This window comes from Heterodontus francisci, chromosome 10 (assembly GCF_036365525.1).
Source record: "Heterodontus francisci isolate sHetFra1 chromosome 10, sHetFra1.hap1, whole genome shotgun sequence".
NCBI lineage: Eukaryota > Metazoa > Chordata > Chondrichthyes > Heterodontiformes > Heterodontidae > Heterodontus > Heterodontus francisci.
The window spans coordinates 70,333,346-70,346,674 of record NC_090380.1 but is presented as its reverse complement, the minus strand read 5'-3'; the positions used below and the strand labels follow the sequence as shown (position 1 = coordinate 70,346,674).

General features: G+C 45.2%; 1 protein-coding gene across 5 annotated transcripts in view; it reads left to right on the top strand.

Moving 5' to 3' along the window:
• The first annotated feature begins 8 nt into the window (after positions 1 to 8).
• Positions 9 to 13,329, top strand: part of nme7 (NME/NM23 family member 7) — a 321,021-nt gene continuing 307,700 nt past the window's right edge. The window contains exon 1 of one of the 5 annotated variants that reach the window (XM_068040698.1): positions 9 to 229. In XM_068040698.1, the coding sequence (XP_067896799.1) occupies positions 116 to 229 (114 nt within the window). In that variant the 5' untranslated portion in view covers positions 9 to 115. Of the gene's footprint in view, positions 248 to 13,329 lie in introns of all 5 variants that reach the window. The other 4 variants (XM_068040697.1, XM_068040700.1, XM_068040701.1 and 1 more) reach the window with 4 other exon arrangements.

The following is a 13,329-nucleotide window of genomic DNA, read 5'->3' as shown; positions in this document are numbered from 1 at the left end:
AAAATTTAATTATTTCGATTTTAAAATAATGTATGTTTCCAATCTTACAAAAGCACAAAGTTACGAAATAAAACGTATGCTTTGGTTTAAATAAAAAAAAGTTGGATTGAAATCCATGTTTATACCCACGCCGTTGCTATGGGACGAGGTGTGTTCAGTTCAACAGAATCAACCGGGAGGAAGGGGCGGTTGGAAGCGGGGCTCTGAGCAAGGAAGGGCCGTAAACATGGTGAGAGCTGCCTACTCGGTAGGGATCTTGAGACTAGGGAAGATCTTCTTTGACGTACACGGTGTATCATGTCCTCCAACTGACCCAACAGAAATTCGACAAGTTATGTTATCATTAAGGGATGACCCGGGTTCGAGTTGGACCCTGGTTATTTTCTTATCTTATGTGTTAGTAAGAAATGATCATTTTGGTAAGAGTTTGGTGTTGGTGCTCTTGTTTAAAAAAATACACAACAGCCAATGTATTTTAAATCGTGGGAATTTGCAAAAGGCAGCATAAGCCTCCTGTCTGGAAATGGGGAATGATGATTTTCTGTAGGATTGTTTGTCGTAGAGTCATTGACGGCACAGCAGAAGGCCATTCAGCCCCCTAGTCTGTGTCAGGAGTCAGTCCCACTCCGCAGCTTGGTCCCTGTGGCCCTGCAAGTCGACTACTCTCAGGTGGCCATCCAACTTCCTCTTAAAGTCATTGATCATCTCTTCCAACATCCTTGTTGTCACCGAGTTCCAGGTCATTACCACCCACTGTGTAAAAAAAGTGCTTCCTCATATTCCCCTTGCATCTTTTGCCCAAAACTTTCAATGTGTGTCCCCTAGTCCTTGCACCATATGTTAATGGGAACAGTTTTTCTTTGTCTAACTTATCTAAGTCTGTCATAATCTTGTACACTTCGATTAAATCTCCCCTCAATCTTTGTTCTAAGGAGAACAAACCCATCTTTTCCAACCTAACCTTGAAACTAAAATCCCTGATCCCAGGAACCATTCTAGTAAATATCCTCTGTACCCTCTCAAGGGACCTCACATCCTTCCTAAAGTGTGGTGACCAGAACTGGTTGCAATACTCCAGTTGGGGCCTAACCAGAGCTTTATAGAGGTTCAGCATAACTTCAGTGTTTTTGCCAAATGGTCTACACTTGCTCCTATTTTCTATGTACTCAATGCCTCCATTTATAATGCCCAAGATTCCATGTGCTTTACTAACCACTTTCTCAATATTTCCTGCCACCTTCAAAGATACATGCACCCTCAGGTCCCTCTGTTCCTGCACTCTCTTTAGAACTATGCCATTTAGTTTATATTGCCTCTCCCTAATCCTCTGCCAAAATGCATCACCTGATACTTGTCAGTATTAAATTCCATCTGCCACTTCTCTGCCCATTCTACCAGCCTATCTGTGTCCTGTTGCAGGCGCTTCATGTTATCCTCACTGTTTGCCTCACCTCCGGGTTTGGTGTCAGCAAACTTTGAGATTTTACTCAGTATTCCCAGATATATATATATGTATGTATGTATGGCAAAAAAGCAGTGGTCCCAGCACTGACCCTTGGAGAACACCACTGTTTACCATCCTCCAGTCTAAAAGGCAACCATTTACTATGACTCACTATTTTCTGTCCTTAAGCCAATTTTCTATCGAATTGGATATTGACCTATTCCATTAGCCTCAATTTTGTTAACCAGCCTTTTATGTGGTACCTTAACGAATGCTTTCTTAAAATTCATATTCGCAGCATTTATTTGTTTGTGGGATGTGGGTGTTGCTGGCTCGGCCAGCATTTAATGCCCATCTCTAATTGCCCTTGAGAAGGTGGTGGTTGAGAAGCTGCCTTCTTGAATCACTGCAGTCCTTGGGATGTAGGTACACCAAGAGTGCTGTTAGGAAGGGAGTTCCAGGATTTTCACCCAGGGACACTGCGATATTGTTCCAAGTCAGGATGTTGTGTGACTTGGAGGGGAACATTCAGGTGGTGGTATTCCCATGCATCTACTGCCCTTGTCCTTCTAGGTAGTAGAGGTCACGGGTTTGGAAGGTGCTGTCAATGGAGCCTTGGTGAGTTGCTGCAGTGCATCTTGTAGATGGTACACACTGCTGTCATTGTGCATTGGTGGAAGGAGTGAATGTTGAAGCTGGTGGATGGCATGCCAGTCAAGCAGGCTGCTTTGTCCTGGAGGATGTGGAGCTTCTTGAGTATTGTTGGAGCTGCACCCAATCAGGCAAGTGGAGAGTATTCCATCACACTCCTGACTTGTGCCTTGTAGATGGTGGACAGGCATTGGGGAAACAGGAGGTGAGTTACTCACTGCAGAATTCCCAGCCTCTGACCTGCTCTTGTAGCCATAGCATTTGTGTGGTTGGTCCAGTTCCGTTTCTGGTCAATGGTAACCCCCAGGATGATGTTCGTGTGGGATTCAGTGATCGTAATGCCATTGAACATCAAGCGGAGATGGTTAGATTCTCTCTTGTTTGAGATCGTCATTGCCTGGCACTTGTCTGGCGTGAATGTTACTTGGCACTTATCAACCCAAGTCTGGTTGTTATCCAGGTCTTGCTGCATCTGGACATGGGCTGCTTCAGTATCTGAGGAGTTGCAAATGGTGCTGAACATTGTGCAATCATCAGTAAACGTCCCCGCCTCTGACTTTATGATGGAGGGAAGATTATTGATAAAGCAGCTGAAGATGGTTGAGCCTAGGACCCTACCCGGAGGAGCTCCTGCAGTGATGTCTTGGACTGAGATGATTGACCTCCACAACTATCTTCCTTTGTGCTCCGTATCACTCCAACCAATGGAGAGTTTTCCCCCGATTCCCATTGACTCCAGTTTTGCTAGTGCTCTGATGCCATACTCTGTCAAATGCTGCCTTGATCTCAAGGGCATCACCTCACCTCTGGAGGTCAGCTCTTTTGTCCATGTTTGGACCAAGGCTGTAATGAGGTCAGGAGTTGAGTGGTCTGGCGAAACACAAACTGAGCGTCAGTGAATAGGTTATTGCTGATCAAGTGCTGCTCGATAGCACTGTCGATGACCCCTTCCATCATTTTGCTGATGATCGGAAGTAGACCGATAGGGCGGTAATTGGCCGAGTTGGATTTGTCCTGCTTTTTGTGCACAGCACATACCTGGGCAATTTTCCACATTTTCTGGTAGATGCCAATGTTGTAGCTGTACTGGAACAGCTTGCCTAGGGGTGCAGCTAGGTCCGGAGCACAGGTCTTCAGTTCTATTGCCAGAATGTTGTCAGGGCCCGTAGCCTTTGCAGTATCCAGTGCCTTCAGCCATTTCTTGATTCACTCCGCGTGAAATCAGATTGGCTGAAGACTGTAATGCTGGGGACCTCAGGAGGAGGCCGAGATGGATCATCCACTCGGCACTTCTGGCTGAAGATGGATGCAAATGCTTCTGGCTTGTCTTTTACACTGATGTTCTGGGCTCCCCCATCGTTGATGATGGGGATATTTGTGGAGCCTCCTCCCCCTGTCAGTTGTTTAATTCTCCACCACCATTCACAACTAAATGTGGCAGAAGTGCAGAGCATTTGGTTATGGGATCGCTTGGCCCTGTCTGTTGCATGCTGCTTCTGCTGTTTGGCACATAGTCCTGTGTTGTAGCTTTGCCAGGCTGATAGCTCATTTTTAGGTGTGCCTGGTGCTGCTGGCATGCCCTCGTGCATTTTTCATTGAACCAGGGTTGGTTCCCCAAGCTTGAAGGTAATGGTAGATTGGGGGCTATGCCAGGCCATGAGTTTACAGATTGTGGTTGAATGCAATGCTGCTGCTGATGGCCCACAGCACCTCATGGATGCCCAGTTTTGAGTTGCTAGATCTGTTTGAAATCTATCCCATTTAGCACGGTGGCTATGCCACACAACACGATGGTGGGTATCCTCAATGTGAAGACGGGACTTCGTCTCCACAAGAACCGTGCGGTGGTCACTCTTACCAATACTGTCATGGACAGATGCATCTGCTACGGGTAGATTGGTGAGGACGAGGTCAAGTAGATTTTCCCTCTTGTTGGTTCCCTCACCACCTGCCGCAGACCCAGTCTAGCAGCCAAGTCCCTTTGGACTTGGCCAGCTTGGTCAGTAGTGGTGCTCCCTCGCCACTCTTGGTGATGGACATTGAAGTCCCTCACCTAGAGTATATTTTGTGCCCTTGCTACCCTCAGTGCTTCTTCCAATTGGTGTTCAACAAGGAGAAGCCGAAGCTGCAGTAGGTGGTAATCGGCAGGGGGTTTCCTGCCTCATGATTGGCCTGATGTCATGATACTTCATGAGGTCCAGAGTCAATGTTGAGGACTCCCAGGGCAACTCCCTCCTGACTATATACCACTGTGCCACCACCTCAGGTGGGTCCCTCCTGCCTGTGCGACAGGACATACCCAGGGATGGTGATGGTGGTGTCAGGGACATTGTCTGTAAGGTATGATTCCGTGAGCATGACTATGTCACCCTGTTGCTTGACTACTCCCACTTTTGGCACAAGCCGCCAGATGTTAGTAAGGAGGACTTTGCAGGGTCGACAGGGCTGGGTTTGCCATTGTTGTTTCCTGTACCTAGGTCGATGCCGGGTTGTCTCAGGTTTCATTCCTTTTCTTAAACTTTGTAGCGGTTTGATACAACTGTGTGGCTTGCTAGTCCATTTCAGAGGGCATTTAGGAGTCAGCCACATTGCTGTGGGTCGGAGTCACATGTAGGCCAGACAAGGTGAGGTTGGCAGATTTCCTTCCCTAAAGGACATTAGTGAACCAGATGGGTTTTTACAATAATACAGTGGTTGCATGGTCACCACTAGACTAGCTTTTAATTCCAGTTTATTAATTGAATTCAAATTCCACCATCTGTTATCTTTTGTGATGGGATTCGAACCCATGTCCCCAGAGCATTAGCCTGGGATTTTGGATTATTAGTCTAATGACATTCCAACGCACCACTGCATTCCCTTCATCAACTTTCTCTGTTACTTCATCTTGTTTTTCCAGTTTATTTAGTTTTACTGTATCGGGAAAAGGCATTTGTTCATTTCAAAAACAACTACAATGTATAAATGTTGAACTTTTAGCAGCGGCCAATTTTATAGACATTAAATCAGTGTTTATTTAAATACTGTATGATTATTCCCAACAAGTTTACAGTATCCAAATATGGGTTTTGTACTTTGTCTTTTGGGTGATTTTACAAGCCTTATTAAATTCTTCTGATATAAAATCATAGAATGATACATCACAGAAGGAGGACATTCATCCTATCGTGTCTGTGCTGGCTCTTTATTAGGCCTATCCAATTAAACCCACTCTTTTCCCCATTGCCCTGTAATTATTTTCTCCTTCAAGTGTTTAAGCAACTGTCCTTTGAATGTTAATTTTGAATCTGCTTCCATGTGACCCCCACCGCCAATGCGCGCACATGTAGTGCATTCCAGATGATGTCAACTTGCTGCCTAAAACCAAAATTTTTTAATGCACCTCTGGTTCTTCTGCCATTTCCCTTAAATCTTTTTCCTCTGGTTACTGACCTTGCTGCCACTGGAAACAGTTTCTCCGTACTTATGCTGTCAAAACCATTCATGATTTTGACCACTTGTATCAAATATCCTTTTAACCATCTCTGCTCTAAAGAGGATAACTCCAGCTTCTCCATCTCTCCATGTAAGTCAGGTCCCTTTATCCTGGTACCATTCTAGTAAATCTCTTCTGCAGCCTCTCCAGGCTGTTATATCCTTGCTAAAGTGTAGTTGAATCGAACACTACTCCCAGCTGAGGCCTAAGCGGGAGACACTGGTGTAGTGGTGATGTCACTGAACTAGTATTCCAGAGGCCCAAGTTAATGCTCTGGGGACATGAGCTCAAATCCCACCATGGCAGCTGGTAGAATTTAAGTTTAATTAATACATTCAGTTAATTAGTAAACATCTGGAATTGAAAGCTGGTCTCAGTAATGGTCCCAACGATCATCGATTGTTGTAAAAACCCATCTGGTTCACTCGTGTTCTTTAAGGAATGAAATCTGCTGTCCTTACCTGATCTGGAAAAGGAAAGGTGATGAACAGCCTGGCTATGTTCCCTTTTGAAAAGGGAAGGCTGAGGGCCTATATGTGACTCCAGACCCACAGCAATGTGGTTGACTCTTAACTGACCTCTGGAATGGGCTAGTTAGTCACTCAGTTGTTAAGGGCATTGAGGGATGGGCAACGAATGCTGGCCTTGCCAGTGACGCCCATATTCCATGAAAGAATAAAAAAAAGTGTTTTACAGAGGTTTAGCATAACTTTCTTGCATTTGTACTCTTTCCCCTATTAATAAAGCCAAGAATTCCATATGCTTTTTAAACAGCCTTCTTAACTTATCCTGCTACCTTCAAGGAATTGTGTACATACACCCCCAGATTCCTAGGTTCCTACACCCCTTTTAAAATTGTACCCTTAATTTATATTGCAGCTCCTCATCCTTCCTACTGAAATGCATTGCTTCACACTGCTCTGCATTAAATTTCATCTGCCACGTGTGTGTTCATTTCACCAGTTTATCTCTGTCTTCCTAAAGTTTGTTACTATCCTCATTGTTTACTACTTTGGTATTTTCTTAAAATTTACTCTTCAGTATATAGATATCTATGCATGTGTGTATAATATATATTAAAATTAATTTGTGGGTCACAAAATTCTATTTCAAAATCGATTGAAAATTCCTCTGATAGGGAGCAGATGGGATGTGCAGTTGTGGCAGCAGATGCCACGACTTTTCACAACTTTCTGCTAAAGTGTGGCACACTGAATCACAAAAGAGCATAGAGAGAGAAAAGATGATGATTAGATTAGATTAGATTAGATATACAGCACTGAAACAGGCCCTTCGGCCCACCGAGTCTGTGCCGAACATCAACCACCCATTTATACTAATCCTACACTAATCCCATATTCCTACCAAACATCCCCACCTGTCCCTATATTTCCCTACCTATACTAGGGGCAATTTATAATGGCCAATTTACCTATCAACCTGCAAGTCTTTTGGCTTGTGGGAGGAAACCGGAGCACCCGGAGAAAACCCACGCAGACACAGGGAGAACTTGCAAACTCCACACAGGCAGTACCCGGATCTGGACACAAACAGAATAAACATTCATAGACAATTAGGAGAGTGTGAACCTGTAATATATGGACATCAACAACAGTTTGATATTGACAATGTATGCTTCAACTGACTGTGAATAGTACTATTTCATTGAAATTACAATATGGAAACAACCATTTTTGTTTATCTTCTGCAAGAGCAGTAGTCCTCATCCCATATATCTCGTCTGCTCCCAGCTCATTTATTTTAAAAAGTTATATCTATTATTCTAAAAAGTATTTACCAGAACTTCAAATCCTTTCCTTTACTGCCAAGATATCAAATATTTTCTCTTGCCAATCCTCTCCCATCTCCTCCTTCTCCTCTCTACCTTCCTAGTAAATGTGAGAAATGTCATGGGATACTGGTATGAGTGTAACTAGATGGAGGTTTGGATTTTTCATCTTTTTATTTTGGATGTTCACCGGTGCTAGGTTGAGAGTTAACTCAGAAGTCAGTCAGATATTTATGGGGATTCACATTCAGTTTAACTCCCATTGTCGAGTGTTGCTATGGAAATGGCAATGAGCTTGCTTGTTAATGGGTTGTTGGATTTTCTGCTCACAATGGCTAATGTCCTATTTTGACATTAAGACATTAGGCTGTATTACCTATTTTGATAATGAGGCACAGGGTTCAAATTGGGGCACATCAGAAAGTTCTGCAAGCAGAATGATGTACATATGGTAGATAAGTGGAGGTAAAATCCTTGGAGTTATTTTTGAATTTTTTAAAAGAAAACTTGGATACTGCAATGTGGAGGATTGTTGTTAATTCTTTTTGGATGTATAAGCTAGGATGCACTGGTTTTCTCTGCAGGTCTGGCGGCATATACGGAGAGAGAAACAGTTAACGTTTCAGGTCTGTGACCTTGCACCGTTCGGATGAAAGGTCACAGACCTGAAACGTTAACCTTGTTTCTCCAGACCTGCTGAGTAATCCAGCACTTTGTTTTTATTTCAGATTTCCAGCATCCGCAGTATTTTGCTTTGATTATTGCACTGGTTTTCTGTTTTGTCTTGAACCCTATGCCAGATGGTCCAGTTTTACAGGTTAATGTATACACTCTGACTGGAATAACTGTTTGCTTTTGACGTGTAGACCCCATCTCAGCTTTGTTGTAAGCAAGCAAGTAATTGACTTTTCTTTTCAGTTTGTATGGTCTATGCATTTGGGATCAGAATGAACCTTGTCTGGCAACTTTGAATTGATAATGATTTTTAAAAAATTTATTCATTCATGGGATGTGGACGTCACTGGCTATGCCAGCGTTTATTGCCCATCCCTAATTGCCCTTGAGAAGGTGGTGGTGAGCTGCCTTCTTGAACCGCTGCAGTCCATGTGAGGTAGGTACACCCACAGTGCTGTTAGGAAGAGAACCAAGATTTTGACCCAGCGACAGTGAAGGAATGGTGATATAGTTCCAAGTCAGGATGGTGTGTGACTTGGACGGGAACTTGCAGGTGGTGATATTCCCATGCATCTGCTGCTCTTGTCCTTAGAGGTGGTAGAGGTCGCGGGTTTGGAAGGTGCTGTTTAAGGAGCCTTGGTGCGTTGCTGCAGTGCATCTTGTAGATGGTACAGACTGCTGCCACTGTGCGTTGGTGGTGGAGGGAGTGAATGTTTGTAGATGGGGTGCCAATCAAGCAGGCTGCTTTGTTCTGGATGGTGTTGAGCTTCTTGAGTGTTGGAGCTGCACCCATCCAGGCAAGTGGAGAGTATTCCATCACACTCCTGACTTGTGCTTTGTAGATGGTGGACAGGCTTTGTGGAGTCAGAAGGTGAGTTGCTCGCCGCAGGATTCCTAGCCTCTGACCTGCTCTTGTAGCCAGGGTATTTCAATGGCTACTCCAGTTCAGTGTCTGGTCAATGGTAGCCCATAGAATGTTGATAGTGAGGGATTCAGCGATGGTAATGCCATTGAATGTCAAGGGGAGATGGTTAGATTCTCTCTTTTTGGAGATGGTCATTGCCTGGCACTTGTGTGGCGCAAATGTTACTTGCCACTTATCAGTCCAAGCCTGGATATTGTCCAGGTCTTGCTGCATTTCTACACGGACTGCTTCAGTATTTGAGGAGTCGCGAATGGTGCTGAACATTGTGCAATCATCAGCGAACATCCCCACCTGACCTTATGATTGAAGGAAGGTCATTGATGAAGCAGCTGAAGATGGTTGGGCCTAGGACACTACCCTGAGGAACTCTTGCAGTGATCTCCTGGAGCTCAGATGATTGACCTCCAACAACCACAGCCATATTCCTTTGCGCTAGGTATGACTCCAACCAGCAGAAAGTTTTCCCCCTGATTCCCATTGACTCCAGTTTTGCTAGGGCTCCTTGATGCCATACTTGGTCAAATGCTGCCTTGATTTCAAGGGCAGTCACTCTCACCTCACCTCTTGAGTTCAGTTGTTTTGTCCATGTTTGAACCAAGGCTGTAATGAGGTCAGGAGCTGAGTGGCCCTGGCGGAATTCAAACTGAGCATCACTGAGCAGGTTATTGCGAAGCAAGTGCCACTTGATGGCACTGTTGATGACACCTTCCATCACTTTACTGATGATTGAGAGTAGGCTGATGGGGCGGTAATTGGCCAGGTTGGACTTGTCCTGCTTTTTGTGTACAGGACATACCTGGGCAATTTTCCACATTGCCGGGTAGATGTCAGTGTTGTAGTTATACTGGAACAGCTTGGCTAGGGGTGTGGCAAGTTCTGGAGCACAGGTCTTCAGTACTATTGCTGGAATATTGACAGGACCCATAGCCTTTTCAGTATCCAGTGCCTTCAGTCCTTTCTTGATATCACGCGGAGTGAATCTAATTGGCTGAAGTCTGGCATCTGTAATGCTGGGGAGTTCAGGAGGGGGCCGAGATGGATCATGAACTCGGCACTTCTGGCTGAAGATTGTTGCAAATGCTTCTGCCTTATCTTTCGCACTGATGTGCTGGGCTCCCCCATCATTGAGGATAGGGATATTTGTGGAGCCACCTCCTCCAGTTAGTTGTTTAATTGTCCACCACCATTCACAGCTGGATGTGGCAGGACTGCCGAGCTTAGATCTGATCCGTTGGTTATAGGATTGCTTAGCTCTGTCGATTGCATGCTGCTTATGCAGTTTGGCATGAAAGTAGTCCTGGGTTGTCGCTTCACCAGGTTGACACCTCATTTTGAGGTATGCCTGGTGCTGGTCCTGGCATGCCCTCCTGCACTCTTCATTGAACCAGGGTTGGTCTCCTGGCTTGATGGTAATGGTCGAGTGGGGTATATACCGGGCCATGAGATTACAGATTGTGGTTGAGTACAATTCTGCTGCTGCTGATGGCCCACAGCGCCTCATGGATGCCCAGTTTTGCATTGCTGGATCTGTTTGAAATCTATCCCATTTAGCATGGTGATAGTGCCACACAACACGATGGACGGTATCCTCAATGTGAAGGCGGGCCTTCATCTCCACAAGGACTGTGGTCACTCCTACCAATACAGTCATGGGCAGAAGCATCTGCGGCAGGCAGATTGGTGAGGACAGGGTCAAGTATGTTTTTCCCTCGTGTTGGTGCCCCCACCACCTGCCGCAGACCCAGTCTAGCAGCTATGTCCTTTAGTACTCTGCCAGCTCAGTCAGTAGTGGTGCTACCGAGCCACTCTTGGTGATGGACATTGAAATCACCCACCCAGATTACATTTTGTGCTCTTGCCGCCCTCAGTGCTTCCTCCAAGTGGTGTTCAACATGGAGGGTACTGACTCATCAGCTGAGGGAGGGCGGTAGGTGGTAATCAGCAGGAGGTTTCCTTGTCCATGTTTGACCTGATGCCATGAGACTTCATGGGGTCCACAGTCGATGTTGCGGACACCCAGGGCAACTCCCTCCCTACTGTAGACCACTGTCCCGCCACCTCTGCTGGGTCTGTCCTGCTAGTGGGACAGGACATACCTAACGATAGTGATTGCAGTGTCTGGGATATTGCATGTAAGGTATGATTCCGTGAGTTTAACTATGTCAGGCTGTTGCTTGACTAGTCTGTGGGACAGCTCTCCCAACTTTGGCACAAGCCTCCAGATGTTAGTGAGGAGGACTTTGCAGGGTCGACAGGGCTGGGTTTGCCGTTGTCTTTTCCAGTGCCTAGGTCGATGCTGGGTGGTCCGTCCGGTTTTATTCCTTTTTATTGACTTCGTAGTGGTTAGGTAGAACTGAGTGGCTTGCTAGGCCATTTCAGAGGGCATGTAAGATTCAACCACATGCTGTGCGCCTGGAGTCACATGTAGGCCAGACTAGGAAAGGACAGAAGATTTCAATCCCTAAAGTGAATCAGATGGGTTTTTACAACAATTGACTGGTTTTCTTGGCAATCATTAGACTAGCTTTTTTAATTCCAGATTTATTAATTAAATTCAAATTCCACCTTCTGCTGTGGTGGGATGTGAACCCATGTCTCCAGATCAATATCCTGGGTTTCTGGGTTACTAGTCCAGTGATAATACCACTACACCACTGTTATATATAGCTAAGTGGGCACTTTATTATTGCCATGTGTTGTATTTATTCCACCACATACTGAAATAAAAAGAAAAGTAAAAACCATCAGTCAGTCTTTAAATACTAAGCCAGTGCAGAAAAGATAGAGCATGTGTATGCTTGTTTTGTGGATTTAGGTCCAAAAGCAGAAGTATAAAACATGTTGGGAACTGGATAGTTCCTTGGGCTAGCACATTACCCCTCAAAAAAGGTAGAAGGCTAGATTTGAATCCAGCCTAGATTGATAGGAATCTATGTGCATTAAATATTTTCACAATGTTGAATAATCAAGACTCAATTTGAGGGTTGGACTTGTAATTTAACACAATAGGAAATGTCATTCAGGCTAATATGGAGAAGTGTCATGGGATTCTCCTGAGTTTGGAGCGAAGGCATGTTGTTGGAGCAAATTTGAGGAATCTTTGATCCATATCTAACCATGTTGTACTTGGTCTGGGAATTCTTGATGTTGAAGCTGGCACACAAAGTGAGAAACCATTATTCCCCGTGCCAGCATTCTTCACCATTATAAACTAATTCACCAGAAGAAAAATATTTTGCTTATGACCTGCTTGCAACATAGAATTACCAGGTAATTGGAATATGCAGCCCAGAAACAGGCATTCAGCCCAACGAGTCCATGCTGGCATTTATGCTCCACTCAAGCATCCTCCCACCTTTCCTTGTCTAACTATCAGCATAACCCTCTATTCTGTTCTTTTTCATACACTTATCTAGCTTCCCCTTAAATGCACCTATACTATTTGCCTCAACTGCTCCCCACATTCTCACCACTCTGGAAAAAAAAGTTTCTTCTAAATTCCCAGTTTGATTTCTTGGTGCTAATCTTCTGTTGATGGTCTCTACTTTTGCTGTTCCGCACAAGTGGAAACACTCTCCCTCTGTCTACTATGTCAAAACCTTTCAAAATTTTAAAGCCCTGTATTAGGTCACTCCTCAGCCTTTCCTTTTCAAGAGAAAAGATAGCCAGACTGATCTTCATCCTTTCCTGATGGGTTAAACTCACAGTTCTGGTATCATCCATGTAATTTTTTGTACTGTCTCTAGTGCCGCAATATCCTTTTTTAATTTAGCGAACGGCACTGTACACAGTACTCCAAGGACAAAATTTACAGGCTCCTCTGAGACAGATTTGGAGACGGGTGGGGGAGAGTGCCCATAGAATTGTGATGGGAGGCAGAGGGCCCGTTGCAATGCAATTTTGTCGTGGGTGGGATAGGCTGAAGATGGCCTCCGCCCCCCCCCAGAGGCCACTTGAGGCCTATTACCTGCCATACGGGGACGTCACCCAGTGCAAGGCGATCCACTCTGTGGGCTTGTTGGGACTGGGGAGGCCCTCCTATGTGGCTCACAGAGGGCCCCTGCCTAGAAAACCTACACCTCCCTGAACTACTCTCACCCTGCACTAAACTCCCACTCTCCCGGTGACCCCGTCTCACAGACCTTGAATCCAGGCTCCAGCACTGGGCCTCGGTTCAAGGCCTCTTGCAGTACCGGCAGTGGCCATAGTTTTTTTATTCATTCATGGGATGTGGGCATCGCTGGTTAGGCCAGCATTTATGCCCATCCCTAATTGCCCTTGAACTGAGTGGCTTGCTAGGCCATTTCAGGGGAGTTTTAAGAGTCAACCACATTGCTGTGGGTCGGAGTCACATGTAGGCCAGACCAGGT